The sequence below is a fragment of the Clinocottus analis genome, unplaced genomic scaffold (assembly GCF_023055335.1).
Source record: "Clinocottus analis isolate CAN_PGR_092001 unplaced genomic scaffold, fCliAna1.0.p SCAF_14, whole genome shotgun sequence".
NCBI classification, from domain to species: domain Eukaryota; kingdom Metazoa; phylum Chordata; class Actinopteri; order Perciformes; family Cottidae; genus Clinocottus; species Clinocottus analis.
Genome location: NW_027175865.1, coordinates 2,175,062 through 2,193,835, shown reverse-complemented (window position 1 = coordinate 2,193,835; position 18,774 = coordinate 2,175,062). Strand labels below are relative to the sequence as shown.

Sequence of the window (18,774 nt, the reverse complement as noted above, 5' to 3'; positions counted from 1 at the left end):
TTCGTTTCAATTAAAAAAAAATGCATCTTGAATCTAGATGAATTACTGCTCATATACAAGCACATATTTTACATTATAACTAACAATATATTTAAATTAGTAGTATATATATATATATATATATATATATATATATATATATATATATATATATATACATATATATACATATATATATATCAGTAATGTTTGTACACTGAAATTAAATTCACAGCATTATATTTTCCTCAATAACTTAATTGAGACCTGATTGTGAGCTCACACAAAACGTCCTGGCTCCTAAAGCCCCTGAACGCCGCTGTGACTCCTCCTCCTCCTGAGCAGCCGACCAATGAGCGGATCGGGGCGGTGCCAACTTTCCTGGAGAAAGAAGGGCTCATTTAAACGCAGTCGTTAATCGCCATTTTGAAGAGCTCGACATATAACCATCGGCAGAAGACCGTTGTTGCGCAGCAATTTATAACGTTTTGGGCATTTTAATAATAGTTTTCGCTGATATTGTAGTTAATGTCTAGATTTAACAATAATCGCGGCGGACTCGGGATGAATAATTTTCAGCAACGGAGAGGGGGCATTGGGCCCGGCGGGCCGATGCGCGGTGGGCTAATGGGAAACCCTCATTTCAGAAACCATCCTTTCCAGAATCAAAACCAAAATCGGAGAGGTCAAAACAATAACTTCAACAGACCACTCAATCAAGGACCACAGACTCCCCAGAAGCCACAACTCAACCAGTCGCTGCCAATTATTCCTCCGCCAACTCCTGGTCCGGCTCTCACCATGAAAGGCCCGATGCAGCAGGAGAAACCGGCAGCCGTAACTCCAGCGGCAGACCAGCAGCCGAAACCGACAACGCCTGTGGTTCCGCCGAAGACTGAGTCACCCGTGACCAAACCCATCTTGGCCTCCCCTCCACCAAACCAGCCGAACAAGGACCAGAACCAGCAACTTAAGTCACCGGTAGGAAATGCTAACGGGCAGAAGCCGCCTCCACAGCCCAGCCCGAAGTCAGTCCCCCAACAGGCCCAGAAGGCAGGCCCTCATCAAGGCCATAAGACAGGGCCACACCAAGGCATGAGAAATAACCCCTATCAAGGCCAGAGGATGGGGCCACCGCCAATGAGGCCCAGGCAGGAGCCAGAAAAAATGACGACAAAGAATCCATCCATCTTCGATGGAAGCCAAGAAAAGGTCTGTTTTATTCGTATTGTTCTGCCTGGGATTGCGTCGACACGCACTGTTGTTAGCTCATGTTAGCTTATTCAAAACTAACATGACGTTCGATTTGTACCACAGTGCGTCCCGGGCGGGCGGAGTTGTCTTTCATTCGCTCAACTGTTTCGACCGCTGCATATGGCGGCACAAGTGGTGAAAGTAATGGCGCATACCCTATTTTTTTTTTCCTCGCTTGAGCTATCCGCCATCTTGTCTAACATCAGTTTGGTCTCGCATGAAGTATTTACAGACAAAACAAAGAACATGTTTGTATTTTTTTAATATATATATATATTTAACAAATTCTCCTGCTTTCTTGCCGTAGGTCGTGTACACTAGTTTGTCGAGAATTAACATCTGAAAATATAGGTCGGGCTTATTTTGTGCACATACATTTAATGGGGGATGGGCGAAGGGATATTTGAATGTTGCGTGACTCGAACAAAGAAATGCTCATCGTTGAGCATAAGATAGCGTTTCAGTCTCGTTTTTTATCCACGCTATTTAATTTACTTATTTGCGTCGTGCCAGTATAATTTGAATGTATTGTTTGGAGCACAATTAATAGGGTTTTGACGTTGTGTATCGTTTGTCATTCGACAGGCGTTTAAGGCAACACTCTCCATGCTGCTAAAACCTGGCGAGAAGACGTACACCCAGCGCTGTCGCCTGTTCATCGGTAACCTGCCCAACGACATTACTGAGGACGATTTCAAGAAGCTGTTCGCCAAATATGGAGAGCCCAGCGAGGTCTTTATCAACAAAACCAAAGGCTTTGGTTTCATCCGATTGGTAAGACATCACATCCTTAAATATACCCTAGTTCCATAGTTGATGTTGTTGAGGTTACGATATACTGTGCAGAAATTTGAGATCTCGCATGACATCCGTTGTTGCACTACTATTCGTGCAGGGATGCAGCTTAAGATTTGAGATTGAAAATAGTAACATCTGGTTTCTTATAGGAGTCTCGCGCACTTGCAGAAATTGCAAAAGCTGAGTTGGACGACACACCGATGAAAAGCAGACCCCTGCGTGTCCGGTTTGCTACACACTCTGCCGCTTTGTCTGTGAAGAATCTGTCTCCGTTTGTGTCAAACGAGCTCCTGGAAGAAGCTTTCTCACAGTTTGGAATGGTTGAAAGGTCCATCGTCATCGTAGACGACCGCGGCCGCTCCACAGGCAAGGGCATTGTTGAGTTTGCCTCCAAACCCGCGGCTCGAAAGGCCCTGGATCGGTGCAATGAGGGTGTCTTCTTGCTCACCACGTAAGTGAAATGGAAGTTCATAAAAGCTCTGTGTGCAGTGTGAGGGTGAATCTGTTGTTTATTCGCCGTTGCTTGTGTCAACTTTTCCAGGTCACCCCGGCCCGTCGTTGTCGAGCCTCTGGAGCAGTTTGATGATGAAGATGGTCTTCCAGAAAAGCTTGCACAGAAGAACCCCAGATATCAAGCGTAAGCTAACCACTGTTTGCCCCATCCATTTGTGGGGATGAGTTCAGCTGTTTAATTGGTCAAAAACGTCATGGTTTTGTGAGCAGCAGATGGTGATTGGGAGTAGGAGGGATTGCGGGGGGTTCAGGGATTGCAGCTTTTAAAAATCAATCATTGGTGTGGAGTGGCAGATGTCCTGTGTAAACCTAGCCAAGGAAGATTAAGGATGTTGCCTGCTGCATATTGATCCCTATTTCTGACTATTAGCACCAATATCCATGTTGCGCACCCTATGAAGTTAGTATTGCCATCACACGGCTAAACTCCACAGTTCTATAGTGTGGATACAATCCTCTTAACCCAACAATATGTATCTCATGTCCATAGCGAGCGTGAGGAACCGCCTCGGTTTGCTCGTCCCGGCACCTTCGAATACGAGTACTCTAAGCGCTGGAAGTCCCTGGATGACATGGAGAAGCAGCAGAGGCAGCAGGTAGAGAAGAACATGCGCGAGGCCCGCGAGAAGCTGGAGAGTGAGATGGAGGACGCGTTCCACGAGCACCAGGCCAGCCTGCTCAGACAAGGCAAGTTTAGTTGTATTGTTGTTGGGTTTCTCCAAAAAGTCTTGTTTCTATTAGATTATTTTCTTTTTGTTATTTAGCGCAAGATAAATCCTGTAACTCACAGGATGTTTTGGTGTGCAAGAGCCACAATTAAATGAGTTGGTTTCCTTTCAGATCTGCTGAGGAGACAAGAGGAGCTGCGACGCATGGAGGAGGTGCACAGTCAAGAGATGCAGAAGAGGAAGGAGATGCAGATCAGGTATTTCTCCATTAGAATTATTTTTGGTTGTCAATTGAGGCAGATGTTGGTCAGTTATCCTCTTATAAACCCCTAAACTTCCATTTATTTATCAATAACTGTGATTACATGATTAATGTTTTGCGTTTGGTTAAACAGACAAGAGGAAGAGCGCCGCCGCCGGGAAGAAGAGATGATTCGCAAGAGGGAGATGGAGGAACAGATGCGCCGCCAGCGTGAGGAGAATTACAGGATGGGCAACAACTACATGGATGTGAGTCTGACAGAACCACAAAATACACATAACAGGCAGTGTATCAAGATAGTGATCAATATTTCTTTCAATTGTTTAATATACATTTTCTAATCTCAGTCCTTTTTTTATTTATTATTACAGCGTGAAAGAGAAATGAGAATGAATCCCGGTGGCGCTTTGGGCATGGGTAAGTTCTTTTTCAGTCTTTCATTTTGAGGTCCAATATTTTTCTCAGTTCAACTGTACCACAAACTAGCTAGGATTTTTATTTTTTTGCAGTACTTTGATATTAGACTGCACCATTACATACAGCAAGTAGTCTCTGTTGCGTGACTTAAGTAAATGAAAATTGTCAGCCTCCTTTTTTAATGCAGCAACAAATTGGTTAAAATATTGTTCAGTGTACTTTTAAATAACTAATTGGAGCCACCTTGTTTTCACCGGACCAGAGCGCTTCATTTGAGTCTGTATTAGCCCGATATCTGTATCTGTACATCCCAATCATCATATATTTTATATATTAGCATTACAAGTTTGTCTACTGCGTCGATTTTAAAGTGCTCTGCATGTATTTGACTTACTAATGCGTTTGTCAGAAATGCCCTTCGGTGGAGCCAACCAGAAGTTCCCCATGGGCTTTGAGGGGCAGAAGGGAATGGGACCAGCCGCAGGAGGCCTGATGGGCAACGAAATGGTAACGTATCCCGCTATTTGGATCTAACAGTAGTTGATGTAGTTTGCGTTCGACTTTCCTGTTGTTGGAGAGACTCCCCAGCTGATCTTTTAACACTGAGGCCAGCTGGCCAAGCAGGACAGGAAATGATGAATAATTTGTGCTCCCAGCTGTCTTCGGATGGCTTGCTGGTTGTTGAATGTGACAAACGTGCTGCCTGCTTTTTATAGTGTTTCTTTCAATGATAAGCCATGCCTCCTCAGTTACCTTTTTAGCTGAGTGTTATCGCTCCCAAACCGTCAACCTGCACTAAACCATAAGAAACTGCTCAGACAGCTGTAGACAGACTTCAGTGGCTTGACTCACTTTTATCACACCGCTTGCGAAGTGGACTGCTATTGCAAGACCTGTCTCACGTGAGCTGGACAGGCACATTTTCTTGAGGGTTTTTTTTTCTTCCACGTAAGGATGTTCTCATCTAGTTTTACATAACCTTTTCTTTCATACCGTTATAGCAGTTCAATGGATCATCTGTCATGAGACGAAAGGAAGTTGTATTTTTGGGTGGCAGTGTGAAATCCTCTTGTGCTGCAAACCAATTTCAGTCCTGAAGTAGTGGTGCAGTTCATCTTCTTGGCCAGCAGCATTTACCCTTTCAACATCCTTTTTGTGTAACCGAGCATTTACAATGCTTTTAGTGCAGGCTGACGGCATCAAGCTTTCAATCTTGAAAATTATATTCTAAATTCTATAATACAGCAGGAATAATTGACGGGGGCAGGCGTAGCATTGTGACCACTTGTGATTAGGATGATATTGGTGAACACTGGGCTATTATGTGCCATGGCAGAATTGTAGTACCAATGTTATGTTGAATTCTGGATTACAGGTGACGAGCGTCAACATTGTAGGTGAAATGAATGAAGAGCATTTCCAGAATATCTAACTTTTTAATCAAGCGTTGGAAGTTCTATTATTATACAACGTTTGTATTTGAAAAATGGTGCGCCTTACTTTTGACTAATCAAACTCATAATAATAATAATAATAATAATGGCGTGCCCTATTTATTTAGTCTTGCTTTGAATTTATGGCACCATTTTCCCCTAATGTCTTTGTTGAAAAGGTTGTTTTTTTATGAGCTGAAAATATTTTGAGATTCCAGTTTGTTGGCGATGCATTATTGTCAATCCTTGGGGTGTGCACCGTGACACACTGCAGTTTTACAATCTCATCTGAACGTAAAGCTCAGTTAAAAAAAAGGAGCAGATTGATGTAGATTAGGGGTGCACCATGTAAGGACAATATGCGATCATGTTTGTGGAGTATTGATACAGATAATACTTGATAAATACACCAATATTTAAGTATACTCTGTTTAGTCATGTAGAAAGACTTTATCCATGACCGCACCAGAAAGAAAACATACAGACAAGTGACATTTATAATCAATATTAATAGAATTTACAATAAATTATCAATACTTTGCGTTTGTATGTAGATACTGTATTGCTTTTCTAATCATTACAATACTACACTGTAGTGATTTTATTTATTTTTTATACCCGGATTTTAAAAATACGGTATTTTTCCAGTTAATTGAAAGCGTCTCTGTAAGAAACATAATTCTAAAATGTAGCAGACACTGCGGTGACTAATAAATATATAATATATTGTGCGGCTCTAATATGTGTATATATATTCATATGTTCTAACCATATTGTACTACCACTGACTACACACTGTAGTCTTGTGTTGTAAATCAAAGCAGCCTCCTGTTGGCGATTTTGTTCTTTTTAGACTTTCACTCTCTTCCCCTCTGTTATAGTTTCACAGTGAGTCTGGATTGGCACCAAATGTACTTTTTGGTCAAAAAAAATGCTTTCTTGTTGGAGACATGGTCATGCTGAATGTTGTGCAATGTTTACTTTATACTGTGACGATTTATAGTCTACACATGTATTCCTGGTACATTCTAGATTCTTGTCCTATTTGGGATCATTAGTTCAGTTTATTCATCAGTTTTTTTCCCTCCATTTTATGAATGCAGTGCCAGGAGAGATGGTGTGATAGCTGCACAGTAGAGCAACGCCATCAATTCTGCCCAAGAAATATTGAAACTCACTTAATTTATTCAGAATTTGTTGCAATGGCACATCATTTACATAGCTTTTTGGTCTAGGGAAACACAAAGATGCCGTCAAGAAGAATATACCGTTTTTTATATATGTAAATGTAATATATTCATATCATAAATGCCTCCATTGAGAGGTTTGTCTGTTGCTATAGGCAATGATCTTAAAGAGGTAAACATACCAACTAAAAACTAAGAAAGTGAGGCTATTCTTGGCATGCACTGGAGAGACCATAGTAGGTAGGCACTGACTAACGAAAGCATTACCCTCTCTTCCTTTTCCGTATGTAACCTGTGGCACCTGTGGACCTTCATATTGGAACGAACGGTTTCTCCGGATGTGTCTCCTGCTGGTTGTGTTGTAAATCTCACAATATAAAACGAAATCACCTCTATTGCCGTACCTTTTTTTTTTTTTTGAAATTTTTTTTTTAATCCACTTCCACCTGGACATGAACTGTGTGCTTTTGCACTGAACCCGTTCCGTAACCTCCCTTCCTTCCTATCTGCCTGCCTGGCACATTCACCCCCCCACAGCGCAACGAGCGCTTCGCCCAGGGCGGTCCTAGGGGAATGGGTCCTGGTAACCCCGGGTTCGGCAGGGTCCGCGAGGAGTTTGATGGTCCTGCTAAGAAAGCCCGCTTTTAAAAAAAAACCTGATGCTCCCAGCAGCACCATTTTGTACAAATTCTCCACAACAAACATGTTGAGAGGCATTTCTTGTATTTAAGTTTAAATTGTTGCTACGTTTTAGCCTAACGATTTACTCATTTTATGACGAAGTCAATATTTTCCCCTTTTTTTTATTTTGTATTGTCAGTAGTTTGGAAAGATGGGATCTTTAGTTATTTCTGATCCATGTATAATTTTCTTTTCTAGATGTATTATGCTCTGTGAGTCGCCGTGAACTGATAACTGTAACAATTCTCTCTACCTTCCATGGCTGTGTTTTGTGCCATACCTTTGGAGTAAGCATGTATTATAATAAAGAGCAATTGGTTGTATCAGGACAAAACGTTAGCATTCATTCCAAAGTCGAGACGTACAGTATAAGCAACCAAATACCAACATTTGGCTGTTTGTAAATGTGGATACATCTGCCACGTTAGGTCTTAAAGGGTCTATGTGTTCTCGCTGCCGCAATCCTGACTTCTTTCGTTCTGCAATGTGTAAAAGACTTTTTTTATACGCACCATTTCCCCGTCCTCTCGTTCCCCAATCAAATTCTGATGACCAGCGTACACAGTCCCAGTTGGGTTTCTCACTAACATTTAGTTTTTTCTTTGTTTTTTAACAAGAAGTAATCGAGTGGCTTGTGTGTAACGAAGTCAAGGAAAATCTATTAATCCTCAACTTTGCTATTTCTTTCCACAAACACTGCACAGTGGAAATAGTGCAGACACTTCAATATGAAAATTGGCACAGAGTTGTTAACCAACTTTCATTTATTGTCATTCAGTAACTGCTTTTACAGTAATGCTTCAGGAAGGCAGACATACAATGCATAGATCCTTTAAGAAGTGTGTGTGTGGGTGGCCAAGTGGACACAGTCTTGTCATTCAGTCTGTCCGTGACACACGTCCACATTAGTGTTTCTTGTGTGCGTGTTTGGAGAGTATTGACTACCTTTACATGCAGTACAATGTAAATCACCAATTCTCCTAGCATCTTGTTTGTAACGCATGGGTTGTTGCGTTTATCAATAGATATATTATCACCATTTTAAAAACGCAACTCAGCTCCTGAGTATTGAGGCTTTTGTTGGTCCTCTGTGTTCTTATTACCAATGATGTGTCACAGGACATCATTATGCTTTAAATCTTAACTTCTGCTTTTAACTGAGACTGTACAAAAGACTGACCCTGTACATGTGGGCCATGTAATACAAAGTGTTCTGGCAGCTGTACTTCAGGGAATTACAGTTTAGACAGCAAGCAGTTAGTTTGTACCCAGGTACTGTGTAATGTAGTCAAGCTATTTCCCCCTTCAATTAAAAAATGAATAAAAGGAGAGAGAAAATTTTCAACAACCTCCCATCCACATTTATATGCTAAAACTACTTACCAGAGAGGAAGATGCTGTTTTCCTTTGCCGAGAATCAAACGATACAAGCTGGATTATTTCTGCAAATAGATATTTGATACCAGTTTATTTCAACATCTTTCTCGTGCCCACGGAGATGTGGCAAAACCAAAACGTGACAAGTGTTGACTTGCTGCTTAGCAATGCCGATAGTCCGCCAACTTTGTTCCTCCCGCTTGTTCACGGATTAAGGACATGGCGTCATTGATCCTGTCCAAACCTGCATGTAAACGTAGTGATATTCAGTTCAGTTAAAGACTTCATTTTGGGTACAACTGATAACAGCTCGTATCTTAAATGAAGTCTTTACTCAATTGACAAACTTGTATTTGAACCGAATTAACATACTTTAGTTGCACTATTTGTTGGCAAGAGTAAACGTGCCTTCGCATGAGTGGCAAAGGGCTCAGTTGGGTTTGCAAACGTGCATTGTGGTCAGTTTTGTAGTCATAACCACCAGAAACTGTAACGTATCCAATGTGTTCAATCTCTAGATGAAAATTGCAACCTGTGCATATTTAAACCCTGAAAAGGCAGTGTGACCAACGATTTTCCGTTGTTTGAATCAAGACTTTATGCATCCATGGTTTTAATAGAGCATGATATTTGAGTATCATGGGCCAGCAAGCGAAGTTAAAAGATGTAAATCCCTCACTTGCACAAGTTGTACTGTGACGAAGCGTTCGTTGCGCTGGACCTGTAAGAAGACAAGAAATCCAAAGTTGGTCCTGAGGTGAACTGCATGGATGTGGCTCGTACTACATTCACATATTTTTTTCTTTAAAAAAAACAAAAAAAACAACTAACAAGACATGCTGACTACTTCACATCCTCCAGTTTGTAAATTCCCTTTTCACCATTTCATAAAAGGAAGACTGATCGTGACTGGTTTGAAAAGCTTGTTTGGTTTTACACTGAATCCTAATTAATTGTGTCCCACAAATGCATCCTCATGTGGCTGGATGCACAAACCGACATGACTGGAAGAAGTGCTCTTTCTAGTGAATTGATGGTAATGGCCGAGCTTTACTGTGTCACTCGGGTATAGCCGGGAGACGCTGTGCATTCATTTTATTGTCCTCAAATCTCGCTTCAGTTGGATGTTCTCGCACTGCCTTCTGTCATTGATTAGGTTGCATTCAACAGGAGCCCATTACAGCACCCTTTCCTGCATTTCAGGAGACAACATGTTAGCTGTAGTTGCATGAACGTCATCTGTGGCTATATTAAGCGGCCTTAGACTAGCAGAAAATATACAATTTCCTCCCTTATTATACCTGTCATGCCTACTCTTTGCCTAAGATACAAAGTGAGGAACAATAAAAGAAGAATTAGGCAATGAGATATTTTAATTACCATATTTGTTTTGACTTTTGATGATGGGCTACTACCCCTCTCATTGATGTTTGGTTGGATCACAGATTATAACTGAACTCTGTAAATTGATGCCTGATATTTAAAGTAAATGGAAATTCTTAACATGTTATAAAATTATCAAAGATTTAATATTTTTACTCTGTTGCCCAATCTGGCCCCTCCCCATGAATCATGCCAGTAAATCCTCTGAGGTTTTCTGACTTTGGCTTCAAATGGACACTCTCTTTCCTCTGCAAGCTTTTCTCAGAGTTGTGTGGTAGGAGAAGATGGGATGGGCTGTGAAAGTGAGAGTAAGTATTCCTGTATTAATGTCAACTTTGCAGATTTAGCTCATTTCAGTGAATGGGTTCACTTGACTGCTTTATTTTTGTTTTTTAAATGGAGAAGATGAAGCCAAAGAAATGGGAGTAGAACGGACATTACCATTAAAATCAATGTAACTAGATGATCAGAGCGGCAGCTATTTATGTGCATCGTTGAAGTTGGCTAACTGAAGCGTAGCAATTAAACACCACTTTTTTTTTTTTTTTTTTAAACTAATGATTATCTACTAGGGCATATTGCTATCGCCAGAGTAGCTGGGTTTCTGTAACCGGTGTAGCATTAAAACGTGGGGAAATTAGCGTGTTAATTAGCAGTCCATTAATCACCGTTTTTTCTTTTGAATCCGTTCTACTCCCATTTCATTTCTGTGGATGTTTTTTTTGTCACTAGCTCCATGGAAATCCGATGGGCTGTTAAAGATGTGTTTACATGTAGTTAAACAAAGCAGCGAGTCTGCTGTTTCTCTTAGAACGCTGACATTTTGGAGGCCAGCAAGAACAATAAGTGGAGCCACTTGTACACTGCTCGTACATGTGTCCATCTTCTGTCTGTGGAGAACATGTGGACCGATAACTGGATGACAACAATGCGTCCAATGGTCTTCTCTTTTGTCCAATAGCTTCCAAAACAAAATATGCAAGACATCAAGAAACGCAACTTGTAGCGTGCCTCTTGTGCACATTATGATAATGTACCTGCACAATAACTACAAATATAACAGTATGAAATCATTCTTGCTTTTGCATATCGTATCCCTTCTCATTGCCCCGCTCTACCCTGTTAGCCCAAATAAAACGTTCAATAATGTTTTGTACAAATACATTAAATAAAAATGTATATGTATTAAATAACACACATTTGGTCCTCAGTACAGAGGAAGACTTGGTCCTGATCATACTTATGATTCAGTGTACCCTTTTCCACTTTAACAGCAACAAACATCCCCAGTATTCAGGTTTTTTACTATTCCAATATGATATTATTGAATGCATAGGAACCTTTTCCTATTTCAGTGAGTCAATGCTGAATAGCAGGCGTTCAGAGGGCATTACAGTTCCTGACAATATTTTGCTGCCCTATCATTACTGCGGCCGTCATCCCACCTACATTTCCAGCACGTCACAGCGCTCGTAGCTGTGTGTTTGTAACCTGCTCAGGTCCATTAGTAATAATGCAGAATGTTACTTTTTATCACTCATGTCTTCAAATTACTACACATTTTAGTCCCTTTTTTATTTTTCTCCCCATCAAAATGCCCAAATCCTTTTTCCCAGAGACCGTTCAGGGCTTCCACACTTCTATTTTTCCCATAGGACAATAAATATTCCTTATTTTTGGCTACTTTGTGTCCTTCACATTTTTGCTTTGTTATAGAAAGTATCGTAAGTAAATCCACCTCCTTCATGTGGCATCCGAGAACCCTGAAAAACACATCTGCAATGGCTGCGAAAAAGACCTACAGATACGTGGTAATAGTATTGGATGTCATGGAGAAGTGTTCATCTGTAATGATGCGTGTGTTTGTGTTATGTACATTTTTTTCTTTAACAGGTTTGACCGGCTTTAAAGATTGTGGACTGTGGAGGAATTTGTGGCTGTTTAGCGTGGACTCGGGAATGATGCTGATCTAGCTTTGTGGCATTGCTCTCGGGAAAAATGTTCTTCCTCGTACTCTTTTTGGAAGACATGAACGTGACTAAATTGCAACCTTAATGGATTTTTTAAAAAACAGTTCCAGATACTTAAGTGTAGCCTACTCATTAATGTCTAAAATGGGAGATCCCTAAAATTTCAATGAAATTATCACCTCAGTTAATGGACCTGAACTTTTGTCAACTTACTTTTGCTTACTTGCGTATTTACTCATCTGAAAGTGGTTGGCCTCGGCAAACGCCGACAACCTTTTTGAGTACACTGCAGTCATCAATTGATCAGATATTTGTGAAGGCATGCTGTAGTTGCATCATTGCACTTCTGTTGTGCGACTGGAAGAGCCGCTTGGTTCAACACCAGAATGGTATTCGTTGGTTAAATCAGATTTTCAGAAGAAATTTATTCATAAATAAGTTTTGACTAGTGATGTTGAGATACTTTTTTTTTCTTAAATTAATTTAAAATTCCACTTGATCTTTAAGTTTCTCGTTAAAACCAAAATGTTACAAGATTTTACATATGAACACAGCGTTATAATAAACCATTGCTTAATACCCATTTTACTGATTTGCACGTCATTGAAACTGAGCGCATCAAGACGTAACTCGGTGCAGCCTCTGTACGCTAGCTGTTAGCTCAGTAGCTTAGCCAAGCGGCTCAAACTTAACGTTAGCTAGCGGCTGTGTTTACAATGTAGCATTTTCACAGACATTTTCTATCGTCTCTGGGATGCTATTAGTCTTGAGCCCGGACTTGAGTACCTCTGGTACTGTAGGAAAAAAAGTACTCTCGTTTTCTGAATTTTCGCATCGACTATGTACCGAATAATAATCCAACATTAAGCCAGTTTTTTGTATTCACCTTCCCAAATTCACCCTTTAGGATTATTGCAGGATGGCTAGATGCATATTTATTTGCTCCTGAAATCATGAATCCAACTGAAATCATGGTTAAATCATTTTAAGAACATATAAAGACAGATTTGCCAAGCTTAAGTTTTCGCTGCTTCATTCCTCATGAAGATTCACAAGGAGAATTAAACGCAACAAAAGCCCCTGACCGAAGTGTAACTTTTAAAACTTGTAATGTTATGTCTGTGTGTTCTGTACAATTTGTTTTTCTTTAACAGGTTTGGCCATCTTTAAAGGTGTTGGACTATGAGAAGGAACGTTCCAAAACAAGAAATTCAAAGTCTGTAGCGTCTTCGCTTGTCTTATTGAAATGCACTCACTCTTGTGGACCAAACGGCACAATAGGAGGCGGCTTTGTAGCGTGGACTGTATGTCGCTTGTGAAGTTGCCCACTTGCACAAAACTGGAGTTACAAGAGTTAAAAATGGAAATCAAACTTTTAACACTGTCTTATTTTTTTCTTCAGTTAAGTTCCTTATTAAGATTTGTTTTAAAAAAAAGGCCGTAAGCACATTTAACAAACTACTCAGTTGCTATATTACATATTGGAACAGGTTTGTGTCCCACCATGGCTAAAACAATGTGACACTTCTATTTAGCAGAGAAATTGCCAACACATTTTGACTCTTGTTTTAAGTGAAAATGGTAACCAAAGCTTTGACGCAGACGTTGTTAAAGACGAGCTGCGACTCAAGACTTGTACTCGGGTGGTGCCAAGCACACCTGAAAAGAATTGGCCGTGATTCATTTTGAAGAGGTTCAGAACTGATTTTCCTCATTGCCAATACATTTTGACTTTTTTGGAGCTAAAGTGGCCACCAAAACATTGTTAAAGACGAGTCCGGAGTCGTAATGTTTAAAAGGTGGCAACAAAGCCAGTAGTCCAGAACAGGGACCCATTGTGGCCCATTTGATTGAATTGTATGACTAAACTTTATTTATTCACTATCGAGTTTACTTACAAAGTTCTTTGTGGAGGTTTATTGAAAGGCCGAGTCGAACACTTAACAGACTACACAGCAACTATATCAGAGGTTCAGAACCGCAGAATTACAGCAAAGCATTGACAATTCCTTTTTTTAATACAAGAACTTCATAGTCAACGGTAAAGGATCAGGGGTTTCCCCTATTGCAACTCATTTTGACCTCGTGTCTTAGGGGTACTAATTGATACCAAAGCTTTGACACATCATGCCTGAAGAGAGCTTCCTAGTCCAGATTTGTTAAGGCCTCACCACTTATGATTCTCTTTGTGGAAAGTCCCTGAAGACTGCACTAGTAGACCTGACCGACCTTCTATTCACCAACCTGCCTGAGTCAGGAAGGCCCATGCGCCCTAACCGGCGGAAGAGAGGATGAGGTGTTGTGCCTGTGTGTTTGTGTGTGTGCGTTTCTTGTCCTTTGGCTAAATGAGAGGGTGCGTTAGCTGCTGTCAGCCAGGTTGTCAAAGACGGGCTGCCCCAGGCCACAATAGAGGCTCTTCTCTGCAGTTGGGTTACATTGGCGATGAGTAGTTCTGCAGAAGTCAGTGGACAGTAAAGCCCGGACTTGTTTGCACTGCAGCCAGAGAGGTATGCTTACACAGATCCACTGACACGAGCAAGGTAAGTGTCCCATCCATGTTTATTTTACAAGATGCACAGTTCTTCTCTCCCATGACTTAACTCTTCTCTCTGTCCTCTCTTGCACCGCGTCACTGCTCTACAGTGGCGCTCCACAGGGCTTCTGGCATCACACTTGCAAAGAATGGCATCACAGTGCAGATTCCTGTTCTTCAAACCTCCGTGTGGGGAATGTGGCGACGCGTTACAGCCCGTGCAGTGTGCGTGTGTGTGGTTGTAGTACTTTGGCTTCTCTGTATGCATGCGGGTACCATGTATGGACGGCCGGGTCACTGCTTGAACACCGCAGTTTGTAACCAGAGTGTTGTGGGACGCAGTGCTGCTGTCATTTTCTGGAACCCTAGACGTTCAAGCTGGATGGAAAACGTAATTAAGTCATTTTTTAAAGCATTGGGAAGCTTAAATCCTCTACAGCTGTGCAAAAATACTCTGGTTCTCTTCACTTCAGTTGGTTTTCTTTGGGGATTTTTGCAGAATCTTTTGTGTACTTTGTTTAAACGGTGATTATCTTTGGTAATAGGCAGGTTGTGTGCAACGAAGAGCAGAAAAGTGTCAAACACAAAAAGCCCAATTCGTAGCTGGCATTTTCCACTAATGACAGTGTTTCCCTAAAAAAGTGCACATCAATTATTTTTGCTCCAATACATTTTGACGACTTCAACTACCTCAAATAGCTTTTTGTCTTTCCGGAAACAGTATAGCTTTTTTTAAGTAAAGTATATTTATTTAAACTATTTAAAGTTAGCACAGGGGCGTGGACCCCGGTGACTCTGTGACATGTTTGAAACTATTGGCACCAACATGCTGTGGTACTGGGTTGGGACGTCTTTGCAGCATTCAAGTGAAGCGGTCTCGTACTGCTCGGGTTGCTCTCTGGGTGGGATTGTAGAAAATATAATTCCTCGTATCGGACGTCCTGTTTGTGTAAATCCACGGCTCCATTGCGACTTACTGAGTTTGTGGAGTTGGTATCGACTTTTTTTTTTTTTAATTCCTCTTGAAAAAATATTTATATTCACCCACATGACGAGGAACATTCAACGTAAACGTAAAGTTGTTATTTTAGTAAGTCACACTTGTTCAGACGTGATTTATTTGTTTAGATCCATTTCCAAAATGTATCTCCTTTGATGTCACCATTTACTCTCCATTAATGAGTTTAGAAATCGCAGTAAAACTTGCACCTGAGGACTCCACAACTCTCCTGAGTGATCACATTTTCAAGTTTTCTTCAGTCTCCTTGTGATTCAGTGATGGTTTCCACAAATAGGGGTAAAACCGGAGCTGCTTACTGGTGCCAACTATCCGAAATGTGAGCGAGGGCTCGAGTGGCTGCCTGCATCCTGAAGCTCAACATTGTCTTTAATCCACCAAAGCCTCATGGGAACTGTGGTTCTTCGCTCAAACGATCTTCCCTCATAGAAGCAGTGACACAGAAAAATATTCAAGGGGAAAATGGAACTTTTTTTTTGTTTTACTGTATAAAGAAAGACCTTTACAAATGTTAGCTTTATGTAGAATGTGAATATTACTCCTTTTTTTTTTTTAATTTGCCAAAGGCAGCGTAGCCCAGCCTAGATCCACTACTTCCATTCTTACCTTTCACAATAAAAGCCCTCGACATAGACTGCTCTGTTTACCACAGGATAATTCTTTATGCTTTTTCGTTTGTGTCGGTTATCCATCCTGTTGTGTAAAGGCCTCAACTGGGCAACGTCCTTCTAGCATACTGTAATAATTCCCTTTGGGTAGAGCACCACAGTGAATAGACTTTGAAAACTCTTGCTCTAAATGCTGGTAGTAGTTTGTAGAGCAGACACAGCAGAGTTACCTTGCCCTTTATAGGTGCTGGTTGTTTCACATCCTCTGGAAAGAAAGGAGGAAAAAGGAGACGTGTAGTTTGAGTGTGAGAACATTTTGCATCGGTGCCGGACTCTTAACTCCTTTGCTTTCCTCTCCTCCTCTCAGTACCTCTCGCTGCTCATATTTACTCTCTTCCTCTTTGAACCTGAACGGTCTGTCCCGCTAGTCAATGTGAAAACGCAGCACATCACCACTGTGGCATTTTTTTTTCCTTTTGGTCCACCTCGTACGTAGGAGTTTCCCTGCGGCGGTTCTCCTCGATCGAGAGGGAACCCGATGCCGCCGAGTCCAGCCCTGGAGGCATATCGAGATGTGTCCGTCTGTCTGCACTGTGATCCATTTTCAAACCACGTCCTTTGGTCCCGATTGGGCCGCAGTGACGTTCTCGCTCTGTCCCGCCTCCTCCGAGTGTGATGCCAGAACAACCCTTCTGGCCTCTTGGTGGCCATCGTCTAAAAAGGGCACGAGCCCAAAGTCTGCACAACCGACACCGAAATCGACCAGGTCTACTTCTCTACAAGCTTCATGGTTCCTCTCTGGTCGGGCTCTATATATATATATTTATATTTCTTTTTGCAGCAACAGCCCTGATGTGTCAGTGCGAAGTCCAGCTTCAGTGGCTTTGTAACCGAATTACCCTCCCCGAGGTTTGCAAGTGGCCCGAACGTGTTTTGTCTCGTCTCCAATGTACTTCAGGGTGCTGAGACGCCGCTCTAAAAAAACAAAACGCTGCAGTTTGTACATGATCACATGCACAACATATTTGTACTCACATTTACATTGTAATGCATGTTGGCATTATAACATCATGACCTGTATTTCCAGTTCAAACATGCGTTTTGTTTTGTTAATAATCAATCACTGCACACACACCATGCATAGTCTTTTTTTTTTTAAGGTGGTAACCTCAAAATAGTAACTGTATGTGTGTGTATATAACCAAAGTAACGGTAGAGAGCTGCTGACCAGCTCACTGCCAGACTCTCATTGTTTGTCTCTCGCACACAGGAGCCTCGACCCGCCGCAGGAGGCTGAGAATCCTCGCCGCTGAACCCGGGTAAGAACCAAAGTGGCTTGTAGAAATGTACGCGTGGGGCTTCAGGTTCACTTTGGCGCACCTGTGTCCCACGTTACCCACAATACAATTCCACGTTGACAGTTTAATAACGTGTATTTGGTTTCCTTCTGTTTTGCAGGTAAAATGAAGACTTTCTGATAAAAGTGCCAGAGCTGCAGGAGACTCATCGACTGCGACGATGCCGTGGACGTCCATGTTAGTTCCCTCCACGGTTTATTATCCAGACATGAAAGTGAAATGTATGAATGCAACGCTTTGAATTTCATCAAAGAAATATGATGCATGTTGTATTTAACGCCGCGCCATCCGTGATCCTATTTTAGTAATGTGTTTTTTTTCCCTGCTTCTCCCTCACAGCGCTGCATGTGGTGGAGACGCAGTACCAGGTGGCGTCCAGCAGGAGGACAAACAGCATGCGGAAGGAGGGATGCACTGTTTTGTTTAAAATAATAAATTATATATAAATAAAACTGATCTTTTTTTGTATTTCTTCCAAGAGTTTTTTTTTTTAATATCTGTCATTGCATTGAGGAGTTTGTAAGATCAAAATAGAACAACACTTCAAAGCATTTTATATAATTGGTTAAATGTTGTAACATGTGGAGAATTAAATAAAACTTGAGGACCAGGTAACTTGATCAAGACATCCTGATGCTTTTCATACTAAAAAAAACCTCCCCAGCCGCTGACTTGCCTCAGTGCTCCGCTCTGAAACTAGTCCAGATACAGTTTAGGGTAGAGGTGCAATGTTTCTGCTGCCAGGTCACACTCGTAGGTTTTGGCTGTCAACCCTGGAGGAGGTCCAGCCCCGGAGGGAGGAAGGCGATACGTAGCAGCCCGACTGAAGGAGGCCCGATGTGGGCCAGCGTGGTGTCGTCTGACCGGAGCTGCTCTCGGTTGCTGACGCTCTGTAAACTGTTTGTCTGTTTTTAAAGGTATACGGGTGGAATAAACGGTTACTTACAAATCTTGCTTTTGTTGGACAGAAAAAAATACTTTTGTCTTATGATTACGAGTTTATCACGGAAGCGTTCTAATATGTTAACACACATCTACTTTAAAAGAGTCAAACTAGTAAGTTACGAAGGGGCCCTTAAAGTTGTCTCTCCTGTGAGGGCATCATAAAGGTCGATGTGACTTAAAAGTGTACAGTACTAAAAAGCTGATATTCTGCACAATTGAAGTAATTATGTGCTGTTAGTCGACGCAACCATAAAGCAAACCGATTGGTTCCACACTGTCCCCCAAAAGGAACCCAGATTGTACTAAAATATATAATATAGTATTTATTTAGAAGTTCATCACATCTGCATTCCCTGTTCACCACCTGCTCCTCCGGCTGTAAGCTGACCT

The 18,774-nt window shown here is 41.4% G+C and overlaps 1 protein-coding gene across 3 annotated transcripts; it reads left to right on the top strand.

The window, feature by feature from the left end:
* The first annotated feature begins 371 nt into the window (after positions 1-371).
* On the top strand, positions 372-17,879 carry sfpq (splicing factor proline/glutamine-rich). 3 transcript variants are annotated; one of them, XR_011077427.1, is made up of 12 exons: positions 372-1,191; positions 1,819-2,007; positions 2,181-2,482; positions 2,573-2,668; positions 3,035-3,231; positions 3,385-3,469; positions 3,608-3,722; positions 3,846-3,891; positions 4,301-4,398; positions 17,352-17,400; positions 17,540-17,616; positions 17,779-17,879. XR_011077427.1 is itself a non-coding variant. In XM_068575633.1 (10 exons), exons 1-10 carry the CDS (start codon positions 508-510, stop codon positions 7,157-7,159), a joined length of 1,923 nt encoding a protein of 640 aa, XP_068431734.1. In that variant the 5' UTR covers positions 372-507; the 3' UTR covers positions 7,160-7,526. The 3 variants fall into 3 exon arrangements, 1 of the variants encoding a protein (XP_068431734.1); XR_011077428.1 differs by having other exon boundaries at positions 17,540-17,660; positions 17,779-17,877; XM_068575633.1 differs by lacking the exons at positions 17,352-17,400; positions 17,540-17,616; positions 17,779-17,879 and adding an exon at positions 7,049-7,526.
* The last annotated feature ends 895 nt before the right edge of the window (positions 17,880-18,774 follow it).

Bases quoted from the DNA above. Each gene is read 5' to 3' on its own strand.
- sfpq (XM_068575633.1), top strand. From the start codon at position 508: ATGTCTAGATTTAACAATAATCGCGGCGGACTCGGGATGAATAATTTT. The intron at 2,008-2,180 runs GTAAGACATCAC...GGTTTCTTATAG, and splicing joins GCTTTGGTTTCATCCGATTG to GAGTCTCGCGCACTTGCAGA. The intron at 3,892-4,300 runs GTAAGTTCTTTT...TGCGTTTGTCAG, and splicing joins CGGTGGCGCTTTGGGCATGG to AAATGCCCTTCGGTGGAGCC.